A 20425-nucleotide genomic window follows, 5' to 3' on the forward strand; every position below is an offset into this window, starting at 1 on the left:
TCCCAGCCAGTTTTCCACAGTCAGTGTATAAATTGGACTGTCCAGTCAGCAACCACCTGACTTCCCTGCTGGAGCTGGCAATCACAGCCACAGCTGCACATCAGTGATCCCCAAAGACATCACTTCAAATCAGTGAATAAAGCTTCAGTCATTTCATTTCTTATAGAGGTGACTCAATCCATGGCCACCCTGAAAGCCAGGAGATTATGACTGCAGAGCAGCTGGTATCTATTGTCTTGGCTGTAAAGATTAGCCACGTGTGCCTAATAAATCCCTGAACGCTCACCTGCTCCCCACTGAAGGGAAATCTGGGGGCAGGAGTCACTCTGGGTACAGGGGATGTTAAAGAATCCTGCAGGACTGTGACCTATCTCTCCTTCCTGGTCAGGTTTGGGAGATTAGCTTGGAGCTGTAGGGAGCCATTGAGACTAACCCTGGCACAACCTGAGGGCCTGTCCCTGTAGTGCTCATCTCAGAGTTCAAGGAGGCTTGACCTCTCAGGCAGGAGTGGGGACTGCTTCACAGGGGAAGACAAAGCAGGACTGACCATAAAACAGGTAGGGGCAGTTATCTCACCGCTGCAGTCCTAAGGTACCCAGGGAGGGTTGGTGACAAGAACAGGCTTCATCAACAGTCCAGTGATCATCAGTTAAAGACAAGATGGTAAGTCAGATCTGTGGTCAATCTGAAATCCAGGAGATGGAACAAGCAACAGGAGACAGAAGTGGACACAAGTATACCTGTGGCATGTATGATGCAGCTCAGGCAAAGACTCAGGGACCCAGTTCTGGACTTAAATGGGACTCCTGGGCCCATGGCACAGCGCATGTGGGTGGAAGACCCAGGTGAGGCTGGTCAAGGCAAGTAAATATTGATGCACCCATGGTCTTAATTCTTGTGTATGGTGCTTTGGGATGGATACTAAGATTTTTCAAATCAGACTAGCCATTCTGTTACTAGTATCAGTACCTCACCATTAGGTTTTCTTTCAGCTTCTAACTTGTTTGGATCATTAGGGCACCCATACTTGTTAGGTCAAGTGCAGCTTAATCTTGACCTTTTACCTTCTTTCAGTGCTGCCTGGTCAGGACTGTAAATGACCTTTAATTTGACATCACCTGTCAAAGGTCTGTTTCCTCCCTCTGTGCTGCTCTAGATTTTGCAGACCTCTCTCAGATCCGTCCCCCACCTTTTTCAAAAGGTTTATCTAAGTCATTCTTTGTACAGAAGCCATTGCACGCTTATGATCCCTCCTTTTCCCTTGCCATTTTCTGAACCTATCTCTATTCCTTTGTACTCTTTTTCAGATGGAGGACCCAGATTTGTGTACAATATTTATCAATGTTTCACTGTCTTGATGTTTTCTCTCTTTTACTCTTTACTCCTTTCTTAGCAATGTTTAATAATTGATTTGCTTTTTTTCACATTACTGGGCACAGAGAGGACATTTTCATACATTTTCATACCTGTTATAACTGTTGCAACAGCTCAGAGCTCTTAATTTCAAATGTGAAGGTAGGACAATTTCTTCCCATGTGCACTACTTCACATTGAGCTTCCCTAAATTCCATCTGCCATTTTTTGCCCATACGCTCAGTATACTAAGCCTCTACTGCTTGCAGTTCTTCTCAGCCTGCCATTGCCTATACTTCCCTAAATAACATTGTACCATCAGCAGACTCTGACACTGCCGTTTCCAGATCCTTGAGAAACATGTTGCACAGATCAGGTTCCAGAACACATCCTTGTGCAACTCTATTGGTGACCTCCTTTTACTGTGGAAGCGGACTACGGACTCCTACTGTCTTATTTCCTGTCTTTCAACCAGTTATTTACCCCTGCAATTATTTATTTCTTGACAGTGTAACTTTTAAGAGCTTTTGATGAGTGACCTCTCCAAATACCTTCCAGAAATCTATGGTCAGTATTCCAGGGTCTACCTCCCTTAGCCACAATCCTGTTGATTCATAAATGTTTCACTAGGATTGTGAGGCAGTCCTTCCCTTTACAAAAGCCATCTTGACTCATCCCTATTACAGCATCTTTATGCATATGCTCACTAATTCTATCTTACAGTTTCCATTAAATTGCCTGCTACAGACATCAGGCCTGTACTTTTCTAGATTTCTTACAGCATCCTCTTAAAAAATTGATGTTACAGCTGACACATCCCTGTCTCCTGCTACCAAAGCAGTTTTATACTCGAGGTTGCACAGGCCAGTTTGTCATTCACCCTTGAATTCTCTTAGAATTGCTGGTTATATACCATCTGGTTCTGATGATTTGTTACTATTAATTTTGCCTATATGTTCCATAACCTGTATGTTCTATACTGACTCTTTCAAGACACAACCTCTGGTGAGTGTCCCGTGTGTCGTCCCCCCCCCCCCCCCCCCCATAAAGAAGAGATGACTTGGGAATCTCATCCAGCTCTGCTGTAATGAACACAGATGTAGAATTAATTTAGATTTTCTGTTATTTTCTCTGTATGCTCCTTTAAATTTCTTTTAATTTTCCTGGTGCTGCAGACTGCCTGGCAGGCTTCCAGAGCCTGAAGTGTTTGAAAAGGGATTTATTATTAGATTTTATGCCTTATGCAAGTTGTTCCTCAAACCCTTTTGGCCTGTCTCATGGTGTGGTTTACTTTTCATCTGTCACAAGTTTGGATTCTATTTTCAATTTCAGGCACAAATTTAGCTTTTGGAAGGATGCTTCTGAAAAGCTGTCCCCAGCAACAGGCTCCCTTGTCCCTGCTGCTTAACCATGGCAAGTTGCTTCTTCCCCTTATTTGCATTTGCTCTGAGCCTCCCGTATGGTATCCTTAAAGTCTCCATGTAACCCTCCAAGATGTAATTATTTTAGCTGCCCCTCCAATTTTAACAAGCTTCCTCAGTTTTAGGTAGTTTCCTTTTCTTTTTCTTTTCTTTTTTTTTTTTTTTTAAATGAAAGCACTTATCGGTGGACTTTTTTTTGGCTTGTCTATAAGGGCTTTATGTAAGGAAGGAAAGTTCAAAAGAGAGAGAACGTCACTATGCCCTGCAGTGGACTATGCCCACAGCACCTTGTAACACTTCCCTTGCCTTCTGGGGTAGTACACAGTACTGTATTAAACTTCTGCTTCTGTCTGCAGGGATTGTAACCCTAATGACATCTGGGAACACCTAGGAAACCTTCTTTAAAAATCAGGAACTCCAGGAAAACCTTTGAACAAAAGGGTATTGTGTCCATGCAGGAGACTCATGCTGAACATCTAGACTTGCAGTTGGTTGGCTGTAGTCCATTTCATCTTCCTCACCAGAATCTCAGTATCATGGCAACCTTGCTCTCTTCATGTCAAGGCATCTCCCAAGCAGTCACTGACACCACCGTGGGCTCACAGGTCCTTAAAAATGACTATACCATGATGACAGCTCAGGAGTGAATATGTTTGCATTAGCAGATTTATCTTCCTTGGCATGCTGGCACTGACAGTTATGGCTAGGGATTCCCTTCCTTCTGCTTCCCTACCTCATCTCCCCTCTCCCTTGAAGGCAAGGCTGTTTACCAGCATCCCTGCTGCATACAGGAGAGATCTGTGACTGTAAGGGCCCTGAGTACATCTCTCCCATGTCCCTTCCCACCACCCTGGGGGTTTGTTTGGATGAGCTCAGCACCAACTTTTCTAAGTAGCTGTCAGGCCTTGAGAAACCTCAGTGGGTGACTGCCCCTCATTCTTTCCCATGCTGCTTTAAAATTCACGCTCTTGTCCTTAGTGTCTGCCTGAACTACGTTGCAGCTATGCTTGTGCCTACCCTCTCTGATCCTTACCCACTGGCTTGACTTCTGGCTTGAGCTGTCTTGTCATTACAGGCTTGCCTGGCAACCTGGCCTGTTTCCTGAAATGTTGGTGAACTTGGTCTGCTCTTTTTGCTCAGGTATTTTGGAATTTGCTGACTCTCAGCTCCTAGCTCTACTTTCCATAGGGAACAGTCTGTCCCTGCTGCTTCCTGACAGTCATACTGGTCAGATGGAAAAAAGCAGCCACTGAGAAAAGAAATGAGTGATAGATGGCAAAACGATGGGGAGATAAATATCCAAGCATTACAAAGTAGAAACAAAAAATATGTTTTAAGGGAGGACATATGATATAGTGGTGAGATCCCTGCCTCTGTCCCTGCACTGAAAATGAGAAATAATGAAGAGAAGATAAAAAGACTATTTTGGCCAAACTAAAGAAGAGAATAAAATCACATGCCTGTATAGAAATGCTGGGCAATTAAGTTAGGCTATCAGGAGTGGATGGGATAGGCCCAGTGCAAATTTAAGACAAGAAAGGAAAAAAAAAGCAGAACTGTTTAGATGAGAGAAGAGGGGGAACAAAGGAAAAGCTGTATAGACCTAATCATTGGCATTTGTGTAGCAGCACATACAGGTGAAAATCCCTATAGTGCTTTCCATATGACAACTGCTTTTTTTGGTGATAGCAAAGAAGAGCGTGGATATTGAAGTGGTAGTTCTGTGGTATTCATGTAAAGCAGTGTTAAAAATTTGTAGTAGTTCTGTGTGAATGTTATGGTCACATCTCTACAGTAGTGACAGAGAAGTCTATGGGAACTGGACAGCAGCAGGAAAACCATGCATCACCTCTGAAAGAATGCCACTGCCACATACCTTTCTTTGCAACCTCAGATGGACACAATGTTCATGAACAGCAAAGCACTTGGAAGACACTCAAAATCCATGGGAAAACATGTAGCACCTTCACAAAACCGTTGCCATAATGGTTTGCAAGCTCCATTTGCAGCAGTGGCAGGAGTCTGGGGTGCATTTCAACAGCTAGTGTTTCTGCAACAAGCCTGCTGTTTCTTTGAGGGCTTTGGGGCCATCAGCTTTGCCCACAAGGAGGGGAAGAACTATGCAGCAGATGGAGCTTCTATCTAAGGATTTCACCAGGAGGGTGCAGAGGGCAGAGGCTGTGCGAAGCAGCGCTCCTGAGGCACCGTTCTTCAGAGCTGCAGTTGCTATGGAACTGCAAACTTACTCTGCAGTGTCTGAAAAGATAAGCAGCTCTGTAAGGACTCTGGAGCCACATTGCAGCAGTAAAAGCATAGAACTGTTCTGTAGATGTACTGTAACCATGGCACTGCAAACCTCTGCAGGGAGGTGTGAATCATACAACGGTTAAACACTGGTGCTAAAACCCGCAGTATGACAAAGCATGCAGGTCTACAGATTATTTGTGGCTGGATCATGGTAAGATTTGCCTGCAGCACCAGCTGTAGTATGGAAATCCTTGTGTGGGCTTTCCAACAGAAGCTTAAGTTCCAGCACTCATTTGGGATGACAAGTGTGTGGCTCTACAACCTCTCTTGAGCAGTGCATGCAGGGTGCAATAGATAGCCTGACGACACATCCCTATTTTCTACCCTGTGCCTAGAGAAAGCACCCGTTTCATGCACTGAGACAGAGCGATGAGCTGTCCTGTACCCACCCTCCTGCTCTCGGCCCGCTCAGCCAGGCTCTGAAGGGCAGCCCATGCAGTAAGCCTGTTTCAAGGGAAGGTCGCAGCAGGCAAGCTGATTGTCAAGCAAATGGCCAATTGACTGCCAGCCCTAGTGATGTCTCTCGGGAATTTTCTACTCTGCTCATTCTAAACCTGTAAATAGAACAATGACAGGGTAAGTCACTGATTTAGAAGTGTTGTGGTCAAATGAAAGAACCGGGAGATAAGGGTGTGAGTTACTCCAACGTTGTGTGAACAATGCACGTCTGGCTAACGCGAAAAAGATTGATAAGAGGGGCACATCCTGCCCCCGAGGGTGCCAAAAGATGGATGATAGTCTGAGAAGAACGAAGTCAGCAAAAATCGGCAGTAGCTGGAGAAAAGATAAAGACGGGGGGGGGAGACTGCGACCACTGACTCAATTTAAGACCAAGAAGACTTGCTCCCCCTCACCCTTTGAGCTTGCGCAGAATTGTTAAAAGACACTGTAAGTTTCAATCCAGAGGAGGCATGTTGTTAACCAGTGAGGGACAAAGTGGTAAGAAACTAACCAATGGTCACTACAGTAAATGTGCATTCGCGTAGTCGGAAGTGTATAAATACACTGAGGTTCTCAGGTGCGGCGTGCTGGCTTTGGGGAATTACACCCGCTCTGCGCAGGCACGGAATCAATAAAAACCCACCCTGTGCTCGGTGCGTATATCGGCGTGTTGCACACCGGGCCAACGGCCCCGCCCGTGGGCAGCACCGGTATTTATTGGTCGCTGTTAGTCCTCTCTCGCTCCTCTGCAGGATCCAAGTTCCCGATTTCCCGCCGCCGGCGCGGCGCCGCTGGCCCCGCGGCCCCGCCCCGCGCCCGCCTCGGCTCTCCCGCCGGCGCTCGGGGCTCCCGTGCGGCTGCGCGCGCAGGGCCGCGCTCCGCCGCGGGTGGCACGAGCTGTGCGCGTGCGCGGCGGGCAGGAAGCTGGACCCGGGGGCTGTGGCGGCGGCGGCGGCGGCGGGGGGGCGGGGGTTGCGCTGGCATGGCGGAGGCGCGGCCCGGCGCAGGTGAGTGCGGCGGCTGGCGGCTGTGTGCGGGGAGGGGGGAGCCGGGGAGGGGGTCGGGGGTGGGGTGGGGTGGGGTGGGCGCGGAGGGGAGGAGCCGCGGCCGCCTTGCCGCAGCGGTGCCGGCGGGCCGAGGGCCGTGCCGTGGCGGCGGGCGAGCGCTGGCGGGTCCGAGGGGCGCGGGCTGCGGCACCATCACCACCTGTTGCCGCCGCCCCGCCCCCGCCCGCCGCAACTTCGCGGCACCGGTGGCGCCCAAAATGGCTGGACTCGGCTTTGCCGCAGGGCCCGCGAGGGAAACTTTGCCTGAGGAGGTGGAGGAGCGCGCGAGCTTCTCGTGTGTGAGAAACGAACGGGAGCGCCCGAAAAAAATACAAAGAGTCGGTTGGTTTCTGGAGAACTTGCTGCTCCCTGCCCGCCCGTGCGACCCGGGAGCGGTCACAGCCCCATGGGCCGCTGGAAAACTGCGGCGTTTCGTGGGTTCCGGGAGCGGAGGTCTGGGGTGCGCAGGAGGTGGCTGCCTGGAGCCGGTGCCGCCTGCTCGGGGGGGATGAGGCAGGGGCTCACGGGGGGACAGCGGCGGGGGGACCCGGCCGGGAGCGGGACTGAATGCCGCAAGTGCAAGAAAAGATTTTTTTCGTTTGTTTCTTTTTCCCTCGTGACTTTTATTATGGTTCAGATTAACTTTCGTTTTACTGGGTGTGGCTGCTGAGGAGGAGGGGGAATAGCCTTTCGAGATCCATGCTCCAGCCTCGCATTTAATGACGGGCACTTAAACGACAGAAGAACGTTTATGTAATTGTGTCTTGAGCGTGTATGTAGAAATAACGCTGTTGCCCAGAGTCATTAAGGATATTTACTGTCTTCATCATGTCTCTTGATTTTTCTGGCGGTTTGGGTAGACTTCTCAGGCAATCAATGTCACTTCGGGGTCACTTGATGAGCTAACTCATTTCATTGTTTATAGAGTCGTTAGTTCTCCCAGGAAGAATTCTGGACTTTTGTGGCTGGGATAAATAAGAAAATAGGAATCTCTACTTTTGCAGCAGCCTGATGTTAATTCAGATTAAGGTTATCATTAGCCTGTATCCTAAATAGTGTCCTCTGTTTCTTCTCCTCTGTTCCTGGCAGCCTGGCTATCATGACAGAAAAGTTATTTGAGTTCATTTTTTTGATGAGATGAAAATGGGCCCACAGCTGCCTTGTGGGAGGGAGAATGGCCTGGGATGTGGTTCAGAGAGCAGAGACTGATAGTTTCAGTAAAGAGAAGCTGGTGCATGCGCATGTCTGCTTGCCTGTTTATCTTCCATGCTGTCAGGCTGCGAGTCAGCTCTGGTCCTGAAAACCTTTTGTACAGTGTATATATATTGGAATAAAGGGTCTTAAATAGGTATACCAAGCAAAAAATAGCTTTATTGAAAGCAGTAGATTAGTCTAGATGGTACACCGTTTCTACATTTGCTTTATAATACTTAAGCTAACACAGATATTGTTACATGGCATTAAGTTCTGCAGTTCATTCCTCGTTATGGTAATACATACTATGTTATCAAGAACCATCTTGTAGGGAAGTCTCAAATTGTGCTTGTGCAATATTAGGATGGGAACTGGCTTTTACCCTGGAACTTCGTGGACAGAGTGTATGATTTTAAGAGCTTAAATATGGAAGATATTTCTGCTCTCAGTGTAGGTATGGGGAAGCAGCTGAGGTCAAAGAATGACCGCTTGGTCATGACAGATGTGCAGCCTATCCAGGGTATTTTGCTGCTAGTGAATGATTATTGAGGCCCAGAGATACATGAGACAAAGGGGAAGAATATAAGACATGAGGCAATTGTAGAATGATTATTCACATTAATATGCCATTCTAGTTTCCAGCCCTGTGTGCCTAGAAGGGACAGTGAATGGATGTTTCTTTCCATCAGTTGCCATAATCGCTGTTGAATGTAGTTTTGGTTTTTTTCCTTCACAATGACAGTGTCATTATACATGGTACAACACATCATTAAACTGACGATATCAGGGAGTTGCTATAAAGCACTAAGTAGCCCACTGTAAGGGTGAACAGGAAAGTGAAAACTTACGTTTGTTCTCCTTAATGCAAAATCCATTCTGTAGAAGATACTTCTCTTAGGATGATGAAGCTACTTATGGCAAAGTTATATTTCTTTACCTACTTTTATATTTCTCCTATGCCATTTTGAAATGAGTTAGCTAAAGCTTCAAGTTCTGTTCAAAATATGGATGCACTGAGTTTGGACGGTAGCATAAAAAACCAAAAACATAGCACTGTGTGCCAATATACACAGTGGGCTAACTAGCTGGAAACCAGCTCTGCAGACAGGGACCTTGGGGTCCTTGGTGGACTGTAGGCAGACCATGAGTCAGCAATGCACCCTCTCTGCAAGGAAGGCCAACAGTATCCTAGACTACATTAGAAAGAGCGTTGCCAGTTTGCCAAGGGAGGTGCACCTTCCCCTCTGCTCAGCACTGGTGAGGCCACCCCTGGAGCATTGTGTCCGGTTCTGGGCTCCCCATACAAGGAAGACATGGACATACTGGAGTGAGACCAGCAAAGGGCCATAAAGATGATTAAGGCATTGAAGCATCCCTCATATGAGGGGAGGTTGAGAGAGCTGGAACTGTTCCGTCTGGAGAAGTCTCAGAGTGATCTTAGTGCTGTGTACAAATACCTGGCAGAAGGGAGTAAAGGATATGGAGCCAGATTTTTCTCACTGGTACTAAGTGAAAGGACAAGAGGCAAAAGGTACAAATTAAAACACATGAAATTCTATCTGAACACAAGAAGAAGCCTTTTTACTGTGAGGATGATCATACACTGGAACAGGTTGCTCAGAGAGGTTGTGGCCTCTCTGTCTTTAGAGATACTCAAAACCCAGTTGGACACAGTCGTGAGCAACTTGCTCTAGCTGACCCTGTTTGAGCAGGGTACTTGCAGTAGATGATCTCAAGATTCCAACATCAGCCATTCTGTGATAATGATGATTTTGCATGTTAATATTTCTCAGTTCTGGCAAGAGTTGCAGGAAGGGAGCATATCTTTTATTAGATGAGCTATTATAGTTGGAATAAGCAGTAAGTTTTGGACAGGCAGATTATTTTGGATACAAATGGGTTGCACTGCTTGAGTCTTTAAGCCTGAAACAATGTAACTCCCATTTAGGAAGAAATCCAACCTTTTGTAAATCTGTGTTGTGTCTGCAAATGACAGAATGCTATAGATGAATGTATAAAGTGATCAGAGAAGAAGAAAAGATCAAGCTTGTTCTGTGAGGAAGAGGTTTAAAGCTTCCAGTGGTATGGGAAAAGCCTCACATTTCTGTAAGACACCATTCCTGTTGTGTGTGGGGTTTTTTTTGTGGTACAGCGTAATACTGATACCATAAGACTTGCAGGGAGTGTCTTCCCTGTAACTTGTCCTTTGTGTCCAGCTGACTGGACCATTTCTTGTCTGGATGTATGTAGTGCTGACACAAATAGATTGTTGTGTATGCACTCTGTACTGTCATCGGTCTTTAGGTGAAAGAATAGATTATTTGAATTGCTTTAAACCTGAAGAGATCTGTCCTGAAATTACCTTTGTCTTCTACTGGGAGCTGATATATGAACGGCACATATAATCATAGAATATCCAGAGTTGGAAGGGGCTTACAAGGGTCATTGAGTCCAACTCCTGACTCCACAAAGGGCAACCTAAAAGTTAAACCAGGTACTTAAGAGCATTATCCAAACACTTCTTGAACACTGAAAGGCTTGGGGCCATGACTGCTTGCCTGAGAAACTTTTTGCAGTGCTTGACCATCCTGTCATTGAAGAACTTTTTCCTAATAATACCCAATCTGAACTTCCCCTGAAGCAGCTTTAAGCCATTCCTTCATGTCCTATCACTGGCCTTCAGGGAGAAGAGATCAGCACCTCCCTCTCTGCTCCCCCTCATAAGGAAGCTGTAGACAGCAGTGAGGTCACCCCTTGGTCTCTTGTCCAGGCTGAACAAAGCTCGTATTCTCAGCTGCTTCTCATAAGTCATGTCTTCTAGCCTTTTCACCATCCTTGTTGCCCTCCTTTGGACACATTCTAATATTTTTAGATCCTTCTTGTATTGTGGAGCCCAAAACTGCATACAGTACTCCACTATTTTTGGTTGAATTTATGGGTATCTCAATAAGAAGTGGTCTATTAAGAAATAAGTGCTTGTCCAGTCAGAAAGACTGGTACTAATCAGTGGTTTTTATTTAGTTCCACTTTTGTATTGATCTAAAGCTTCAGAAGGGAAGTCGGAGTTCTTCCTATCTGAGAGATAGAGTTGAATTAATTTAAGAATAAAGAAGTACTACCTCTGACACCTGTTGAGGCTACACTGTAGACTCTTGTACCTATTATAATTTTTTCTGTCTGGACTTTGTCAATATTTTTTTTTCTTTCTTATATTCTTAATTATCAACTTCATATAGTCTCTGCCTAATTGAAGCACATTGTTTAATGGCTCTTCAAAATCTAATTGGAATTTAGCTTGCTGATACTGTGCTAAGAAATGTCACTTAGGCAGGATGTCTTTAAGTGACACCTTCAAATATCATTACTGTTGTCTTCATAAAAGAAGTACCTAAGTTATTAACTTTGGCTGTACTGGTCCCCAAAATAAGCTCTGTTTTTGAAGCAGAACTTGTACTTATTAAAATGAGACATGTGCTTACTAATTTGCTTCATATTTTTAAAAGTGTCCTTACCAAATTATTTTTCTGAAGGATAGTTCACACAGACTCCCTAACTTTGCCAGGGCATTTTGGCTTTGTCCACAGTTAATGCTGAAGTGCTGTAATGTTATGGCAGAACAGGCATGAAACTGTATGAGTTTCATATGCTTCATTTTAATTCACATTCAAGCTCTTAAGGATATTAAAATTTGGAATGTAGAGGTTGTTTCTAAAGGTACTGTGATTTTCTTTATTTTATAGAAATATGAACTCTCTAGCTTTGGAGGTTCCCTTTTTCTTGGGATTTTTGTACAGGTAAACATGTCAGAGGAAATTTGAGCCACTGTTAGCTACTGATTATTAGACTTGTGTATGTATTTTGCTGCTTCTTATCTTGGCAGACAGAAATCAGTTTTAGTAGAATTCACCACTTCTTTGGAATTTTTTTATAATGTAAAAGCTGACAGTAAGAATAGGAATCCTACTCATGGGTGATATAAAAAGCCCTAATGAATTATTCATATTTTGGAGGTGCTTTTAAATATCTGAATCCTGGTTTCCCATCTGTTTCTTCAAACTTAATAGATTATTTGGAAAGTGCTTTCAGAAATACCACTTCCACAGTTACATTTCAAGTCCTGGTTATGCTTCTTGGAGAGCATGCTCAAAAGTCAATTTGGCTGCATTTTAGAAAACCAGCATTTTAAAGCCATGAACAGCATGTTATTTTATGTCAGTATAAGACAGTATGTTTTTCTGATCTACAAAACATACTCAAGCTTATTTACTGCAATCATTTGAACGCCTTCTGCAGCAATTCCGTTTATAATTCATACATGCATTTTACATACCGCATCTCATAACTGAAGAAACAATGGTCTTTAATAATAGAACATACTCTTTAGAGGCAAGCTGTGAGATTTTTGAAAAACATGTTTTTATTAACCATTAAGAAGTCATTTGATTTACCTTGTTATATCTATCCATCAGACTTTAAATTTTAGTGTATACAAAAGAAATCTTAAACCACCTAATGAAATGTGTTGTTTCAAATAAGGTTTATTTGTAATTACAGGATTACATCCTATCTTCAACTCAAAATATGTGAAACTATTTTAAGTAATCTATACTGAATGACTGCTGTTTACATTATAAAGGACTGCAATTTATGTTTGTAGTCCTCTTTATTAGTTATAGAAAAGAAATTGGCAAAACATTGGAAGAAAAAGTAAGTATGGTTGTAGAAAGTAAAAAAGGATAACTTTATCTTTTGAGTTCTTTACACAGAATACGCATGCTAAGAGGAGGAAAATAGAATGTTTCCAGGGAAGCTGCTTGCAGTCTAGATTCTTTCAGATGTATAAGCCTGATATTTTGTACCTACTAGGATCTGCAGTTCTAATGATAGAATAGAGTAGTTCAGCTGGAAGGGACCTACGATGGTCATTGAGTCCAGCTGCCTGACCATTTCAGGGCTGACCAAAAGTTAAAGCATGTTGTTAAGGGCAGTGTCCAAATGCCTCTTAAACACTGACAGGCATGGGCATTGACCACCTCTCCAGGAAGCCTGTTCCAGGGTTTGACCATCCTCTCAGTAAAGAAATGCTTCCTTAATGTCAAGGCTGAACCTCCCCTGACAGACACTACTTTGAGTCATTCCCATGTGTCCTGGCATTGGCTATTAGAGAGAAGAGATCAGCACCTCTCCACTTCCCCGCCCCCCCCAGTTAAGATTGATTCTCAACTCAATCCCCAGGTGTTTTGAAAGGCCTCTGGTGTTCTGATTCTGTTGTCTCAAATTCAGGTTAGTATTACAGCTTGAAAAAAAACCCAACCCCAAACACTTTGTATTTGCCATTTATATGTAGTGTAATAATAATATATAATAAAGCATATAATAATATATTATGTTATATTAGTAACATATACCATAATATTAATATCTTTTAATAGATTAAATATAAATAATATAATACAATACATAATACTGTACAATTATAACATATATATTGTCTTTACAAAGACAGAAAACCAAAGTGATGTCAGCTGAGTCTCTCTTTAAAATCAAGTATGGATTAGGTTATGTGGTTAAGAACATCCTTACATGTAATTTTAAATTCCTAACTTTTAGTAACCTTAAAGCTTCACTTCCACCAATTGTATAGTATGTCTTTTCTTTGGCCACCAAATCCCTCATAGTAGTTATGACCTTTCCTAGTGGTTTACAAAAAACTCTTTTGCTTGAAAGTAAATAAAATTCTCTGAAAAAAATATGTTAATGCTTTCAAGTGTTCTGGCTTGTTCTTCCCTTCAAAATGTTAATTTCCACAATCTGTACTGAAAAATGAAAAGAATAGGTGCTTGAGAGACCCTGATAGCATTAGCCTTTTGGAGAGTTTATGTTCATAGCCCAAGTGCTTTGTTCTTTCTTTGTATGGTCCTGAACCAGGAATAAACTGCATTTACCCTACTGTTAGAGGTAACTTACCAAACCTGTAAAATGGACACTAGCTCCATGAGATTTTAGAAGACTCTTCTCATTTTTGCACTATTGTGTAAGGCTTAACCAGTCTGCCACAGCCCATTAAACTGTCCCCAATACTCACCTGACAACTGCTGTTGCAGGCAGGCCCCACTGGCACGATGTGGTACAAAATTGAGCAACATGGGATTTGTAATGTGCACCTCTTTCTTTTATCTAGAGACCTAGAAATGACAGGATACCACTCAAGTAGAAGCATGCTTGATGTTGATGGCCTCATAACAGGAAAAATAACACTGCAAAGCTGCCCTGGGTAGTCCCTCTACCACTTACTGTGTCTATATGTAGAACAGTGTAATTGGTGTTCATGCAAGCATTTACTATTGCTACTTTTTGGCTAATGGATTTTAATTTATATTTGAAGTTCTGTGTAATATTAAGATCTCAGATGTAGACATTGTATTTAAAGGACCCCTTTTTCTTCAGTTTCGTATGTAAACATGCTAGGAAAAACTTCAGCCACATGTTAAACACTGATTATCACACTTGCATGTCTTGTATACATACAGTGCTGCTTCAAATGTTTTTCTTCATTCTAGACCATCACAGTCTTTCTCTAAAGGTGACAAGAGAAGGTAACTTCCACAAAGCACTGTATGATTTGACTCTGGTTTCTGGAAACTTGTTTTCAGTTGTTCTGTCAAGTGAGGGATTGATTGAACTTCTGGGCCTTTGCACGTATGGTAAATTTGCTGAAATGATATGTTTACTATTTAATAGCCTTTACATGTGTGTTTTTATTTTTTCACTTTTTAGGTTCATTGAATTTCAATCCTGACGCTGCTGATTCCATTCCAGGAGAAGGACAACCTACAGATATAAACTGGGTAAATAAAGATAGGAAAGACTCCAACAGTGTTCAGAACAGAAGTAAGTTACCATTTCCTAGTCTGTCCTCTGAAAGAGGTAGAGATTATGAAAGCTCTTCCACAAAGCATCATGGCTTTTGTAATCCAGACAGTCAGTATGGGAATTCTGAAGACTTCCATCAATATTTTAGTACCAGTAAAAGTTTGAAGAATCGCAACTTGCAAAGCCAGAGATGGCACAGGTCAAGAAATGATAGCGCACATGCTAGAAGTAAGATAAGGCAAACTACTGCTGATGCTGCTGCAGGTGCAGGAATTCCAGATCCTGCAGTAGTACCTGGGAGAAGAGCACCTCCTAGAGGGTACAATGACTTTGTCTCCTCAGAGAGTGACAGGGAGGTACCTAATGCAGATAGCAGAGGAGCAAAGCCAAAGAAAACACATCTAATGCATGCATCTGGAAGAGGTTTCAGGGAGAAGGGAAAGCAAGTACATGACCGGGAAAAGAGAGTGAGCTCTAAACAGAAAGTGGAGCTGTTTGAAAATGTTCCATCTTTGGATTTGACTCAGTCTGACTCTTCAGAATCATCTGTTGGAAAGGCATTCTGTGATGCACCTGTTGGTAGTGGGGATGAGCAGAAAGGCTACAATTTTGTAAACAAAAGATATCCCCGGAAGCCTGTGTGGAATAAACCCCCGGTAGAAAAGGAGTGTCAGAAAAGACATGATTCTCACCGCAGTAAAAATACAAGAGTAGGTAAGAAGTCTTCTCTTGCGTATGCTTCAAAAGATAAAAATGAGAGGAAGAAAGAACTCTCTGACCACAAGAATGAGGAAAACTTGACCAGTGAAATTAGGCATCAGTTGTCTGATTCTGTCAGATGTAATGGAAGAAAGTTCCTGCTAAAGGGGGATCAGGCACCTGCCCTTCATTTCAGCTGGACCCAATACTGGAAAAAGCAAAGTGATGTACCAAAAAACAAAGAAACTCATACAGGTAAGCTTCCTATACTGTCCTGTACTCCTATATTAAAGATATGTTCTCGAATAATTTAAGCTGCATTCACATTTGACTAGTTGAAGAGGCTTATTATTTCCCATTAGGTCAAGATCAGTCTCAGAGGGTACAATTAAATGTAAATGTGTGGTTTCCCAGTGGGGAGGTGTTCTGTAAGTTTACTAGGGAAGAACAGATTTTGTTTTAAGTTTTTTTTCTTATTTTTTAACTACAAATGATGGCCTGGCTAGGCACCGTGTTAAAACGTATGTTCAGGGAGGGGGGAGTAAAATTCTGAGCATTTTGAACAATGAGTCTTGAGGAACAATCCCAAAACAGATTTTTGCAGAATAAGTTTTCTCATGTTTTATGTAGAAATAGGAAAATGCCAGATTGAGGAACTTTATTCTGCTCCTAATGGGATTTTTTGCTCTTCTTTTTTCAACGGTAGTAGCAAAAAGTAATTAGAAATAGAGAAAGTCTCTGGATGCTATTTTTGCAAGTTGAGAATAGAAGCATGTGCCATTGAGAGTGTAAAGCAGACCCACAGGTTTTGACTGTCTGAGTGAATTTTGTGCCAACTCATATCATTAGGGACTTAAAACATTAAATGGAAATCAGCTGAATCTTTGCAGTGCTGTGGTACTGGTTTCCGTTCCTAGACAACCTAGGTAGCTTTTTCTTACTGTTTTAGATAAGTTTAAGTGTGTACGGAGAAAATAGTCTCATATTATTCATAGCACCCAGCAGAAGTAGTCCTATTTTCTTTCAGAGGCAATAAGGAGAGAGGTTGTCCTTTGATCCTTTTATTTTTTTCATTTTGTTTTTGGTTCCTTTCCAGTTGAACAAACACTAAAAATTATATTCAGTTGGTTTTTACAAAGCATCTCAACCTGATCTCCTGCTGCCCAGAATGAGAGATGAGTAGACTAGTTCCTGTTACCTTGACTGTGGTATTGAATCTTTTGAAGATTTTGCTTCTCAGTGTCTCAGCTCTTTCAGAGCTGAGAAAGTAGTAGCATAATTGGGAAGCATAAGATAGCTCCACTCAGAAACTTTGTTCCTTTATGAGGATCTCAAGGATCAAGATATTTTTTGATCTTTTCTAACTTAAATACATTAACTTTCATGCTCCTGGGTTCTACTTGAATAATAAAATTAAAAGATACCTTAGTCTTTCTACCAGCATTATTATTAAATGAAAAACATCATAGGCAGTAAGCCGGAAGAGAAATAGTAATCTTAAGGAACTTTCCCCTCCAAAATGACAGTCTTTCTTTGCATGGTTTAGTTGGGAGCTATTTTGGAAACAGTATCTGCCACTATTTTCAGGGGACCGAGTCTGTGCTTCTTAACTATCTATGGGACAGCTATCCTTTCTGAGTATGGTATAGTCTGAGTATAGTCTTCTGTAGAAAAGTAATATGGTTTAGGTGAGCATGCTTTCTTTGCAGCAGGTAATATTCATGGGGTACTGAAAGCAGAAGTGGCTGTTAATTCTAAATCTTGGGGTGCTTGATGCAGGAGGACTTGAAAGTGCTTATCTCCTATTAAGGAGGGCAAACTGCATTAACACTTACAAGTTTCCAGGTACCCGTGGGCTTGCTTTCAGTCATGTGTAGTACAAGCACATTTTGAATCGATAGTAATTTTTCTTTTGTTATTTTCATTTTTTTGTCCATTATGAGTTCTAATTTCCCTTGTATTGACACCATCTAAAAATGGTACGTTTTTACACTTGTAATTAAGATATTTTAAAATTCTAGACATAGATCAAATAACATTTTTGAGGTATATTCGGTAACCTTACCTCGATGGAAGAGTTAATCTGGCAAAATTGGAATTAGGTGGTACCTTTGTTATGGTTGCACATCTAACTATGTTTTCAGGCTGTTTTGTCTTCCTTATGGAGTTCTTGCTTTATTTTCAAAGTACTTTTTCCTGTTCTTTCTTATGGCTCAAAAGGCCCTGTACTTTGACTATTGTTTCCCAGTGATTCCACTCTTAAAGCAATCAGTTTGAGGATCTTATTGCCATAATCCAGGTACTTCACTGTTAATATTTGTTATGCGGTCTTCCAGGAATACTCAAGGCTGGGAATTACATTTAATTTTGGCTGAAACTTCTGTAGTTAAGAGCTTTAAGCTTTTTGATTTAAACTTTATGCGAAGATAAATTTCCCATATAAAGTGATGAGTAAAATCTCAAACTTCTGCCAAGCTTAAAATTACTAACCAATTTGTAATATCAGAATGATTGCTATTCATCAACAGGAATTATTGTTGCCAGTTTTATGGGAATCTCATACTCCCTCTTCCTGATCTGAAACTAGAGAAATGCATACCAAGTATCAAAGTGGAACCTTCCAGGAGTTCACTAATGCCTTGCTTATAGCCACACAGGAAAAATAAGTTCTGTTATAATTTAGATAAAACCTTGGAAATTCATTTGGATTCTGTTTCTCAGCTATGTGATGTTTCATGCACAAGTAATTTATTTTATTTGCAGGGTCGTTGATTGAACAGCTGACCACGGAGAAGTATGAGTGCATGGTATGCTGTGAGGTGGTCCGAATAGTAGCCCCAGTGTGGAGCTGTCAGAATTGTTACCATGTTTTCCACCTGAATTGCATTAAGAAGTGGGCACGATCACCAGCTTCACAAGCTGAAGGTTGGTATTCTCTTGCACACATTTTCTTTCTCAAATACACATAATAGCAAAGTTCATGTTTTTCTTATGTTGGAAAACTTCTTATAAATATTGCCTAAGGTAATCAGTAAGCTGTGAACAAAGCAAGTTTTAAATAAAAAATTTTTTTTCGGAGTTCTTTGGATGCTTTGTATAATCCTCCTAACTGTTTTGATTCTTTCTAGTATTCTAGCTCTAACTAATTTCCAGGTTTGGATACATAAGTGTAAGATCACTCAAATTGGTGCATCAAGATGCAAAGCTCTGTGGCTGTGTTTTTACACACCGAGAAATGTCTCATCTTCTCTCATTTGTGCTTGGCTGAGCAGTCAAACAGAAGCAGTACTCCAAGCATTAGTTGTCTGCTTTAGTCAAACCACTTCTTAGTTCTGTTCTCAGATAAAGTAATTCTGAAATCCATTACCGATACCATGCAGTGAAATGAAAGTCAGAGAAGACAGAAACCTTCTGCCTTTGTCATTAGCTTAAACTATTTCAGATTTTTTGTATGATACCACTTTTTGAAACTCATACCACTACATTCTGCCTTTTGAATGCTTTGGTGTAAGTTAAGGCTGAATTGCAGCGTCTCTGCTGTGTTCAGTTGTGTGATGTAGACACACTCTAAAGACTGTAATGTTAATCTTGAAGTAGGGTTAATTTTTTCTGTACTCACCTTGCTTAGCTTTTACCATTTTTCATGCGTCCTTCTGTCTATCTGGGTAGACTGAGGAAATGGAGTCTGTCAGCTACTTCTAGATGCTTGACAGAAGTTCTTACAGACTGTAAATCTCTTGCAGAAAGGATTGGTTGCAAGGGTCTTGGATTTCTGAAGATGAATACACAGGCTTCTGGGTAGGGCTGGTCATAGTTCATACTGACAGTAGAAAGAAGTTACACCACCACAAGATTTGAAACATAAAGGCATTGGAATGTTTGAGAAGGGAACAGATTTTTGGGTAAGACTGAGATCCCAAGCCAACCTCCTAGCTGTTTTTGTGTCACCTTCTTAGAAGCTGATTTGTCTCCGTAGAACAGCTTACTGCTTGATGAGAAGGGTGTCTGCTTGTGTAAGGGAGGTTTTGCTTATCTATCAAGACAGTGCCCTTAGATGCTTGAATCCTGACAGCATTTCACATAGCAGTATCTTTTGGCCCAGTCCTTTTCTTGTAAGAATTTGTAGACTACATGTGTTACTGTATCCTGTGTATGAGAGAACTTGAGCTAATCATTAATTGAAATTAAAGGTGGTGGCCTCAGTAGAACTGATTCCATAGCTCCAGTAAGGACACTGATGAATATATCTTGACCTGCAAGGCCCCGCTACCCTATCTTGATTACAACTTGTACTTCAGTGTATATTTGTTTTATGGTAAGTTGTTTCATGTAGATTCTACTTCCCAGGCTTTGTATAATGTTGAGGAATTCATTAGAACACTGGCAATGATTATTGTTTACCAGAGGAGAAATAGGACACTGTAATCTACCTAACACAATAATTTGTTGTTTTTCTGGAAGGGGAAAACCCCCTTTTTTCTGGACATGATCTACTTTAAATCTGCTTGATTCTGCAAATGTTATAATGAATTGCAGGAAATTTTCTAATCTCAGTACCCTAACTTTTCACTGCTACACTTCACTTCCAGCCTAGTGAGAATATTTTGTTAATAAGATCAGTTTTGAGTGTCCGTTCTTTTATGTTTTTGAAGCAACTGAATGTTTCAGTGAGAAGTTCCCTCCATTTGGGGCCTTAGAGCAGCTCTTATTTCTACAGCACATAGTAGGAGGCTGAAAGTATGCATGTGTACATAATTCCCCATGATTTTTTGTCATCGCAGCATTGTATCAGAGAAATCCTGAATACTTGGATGAAGTAGGTAACGTCCTTGGTGGGATATCTTCTCATGTAGTTCCATCTTCCAGATCAATAGTAATGGGTATCTGTTATGAGGGAAAAGCAGGTCTGGATCCCTCAGGGACAAGGCACAGCACTCAGCAAGTGAAAGCTTTGGCTTTCCACCATGGAGGGGGCCCTGGGACACCAGCACTACTCAAATGGGGACCCAACGCAAAGGATCCCTGCTTGGGAGTGAAGCTCAAAGGAATGTACCGTGCAGATGGATAATAAATCTTGCACCGATTAACATA

General features: G+C 42.1%; 1 protein-coding gene across 5 annotated transcripts in view; it reads left to right on the plus strand.

Annotated features, from left to right (window-relative positions):
* Positions 1–6479: 6479 nt before the first annotated feature.
* NFX1 (nuclear transcription factor, X-box binding 1) overlaps positions 6480–20425 on the plus strand; it is a 71626-nt gene continuing 57680 nt past the window's right edge. For all 5 annotated transcript variants that reach the window (XR_012623943.1, XR_012623942.1, XR_012623944.1 and 2 more), the window contains exons 1-3: positions 6480–6529; positions 14540–15589; positions 18098–18259. Coding sequence is in view for 2 of the 5 variants with exons in the window: in XM_074830499.1 (XP_074686600.1) it covers positions 6505–6529; positions 14540–15589; positions 18098–18259 (1237 nt within the window). In the remaining 3 variants the exon portion in view is untranslated. The remainder of the gene's footprint in view (positions 6530–14539; positions 15590–18097; positions 18260–20425) is intronic.

The sequence above is a fragment of the Strix aluco genome, chromosome 1 (genome assembly GCF_031877795.1).
Source record: "Strix aluco isolate bStrAlu1 chromosome 1, bStrAlu1.hap1, whole genome shotgun sequence".
Lineage (NCBI taxonomy): Eukaryota > Metazoa > Chordata > Aves > Strigiformes > Strigidae > Strix > Strix aluco.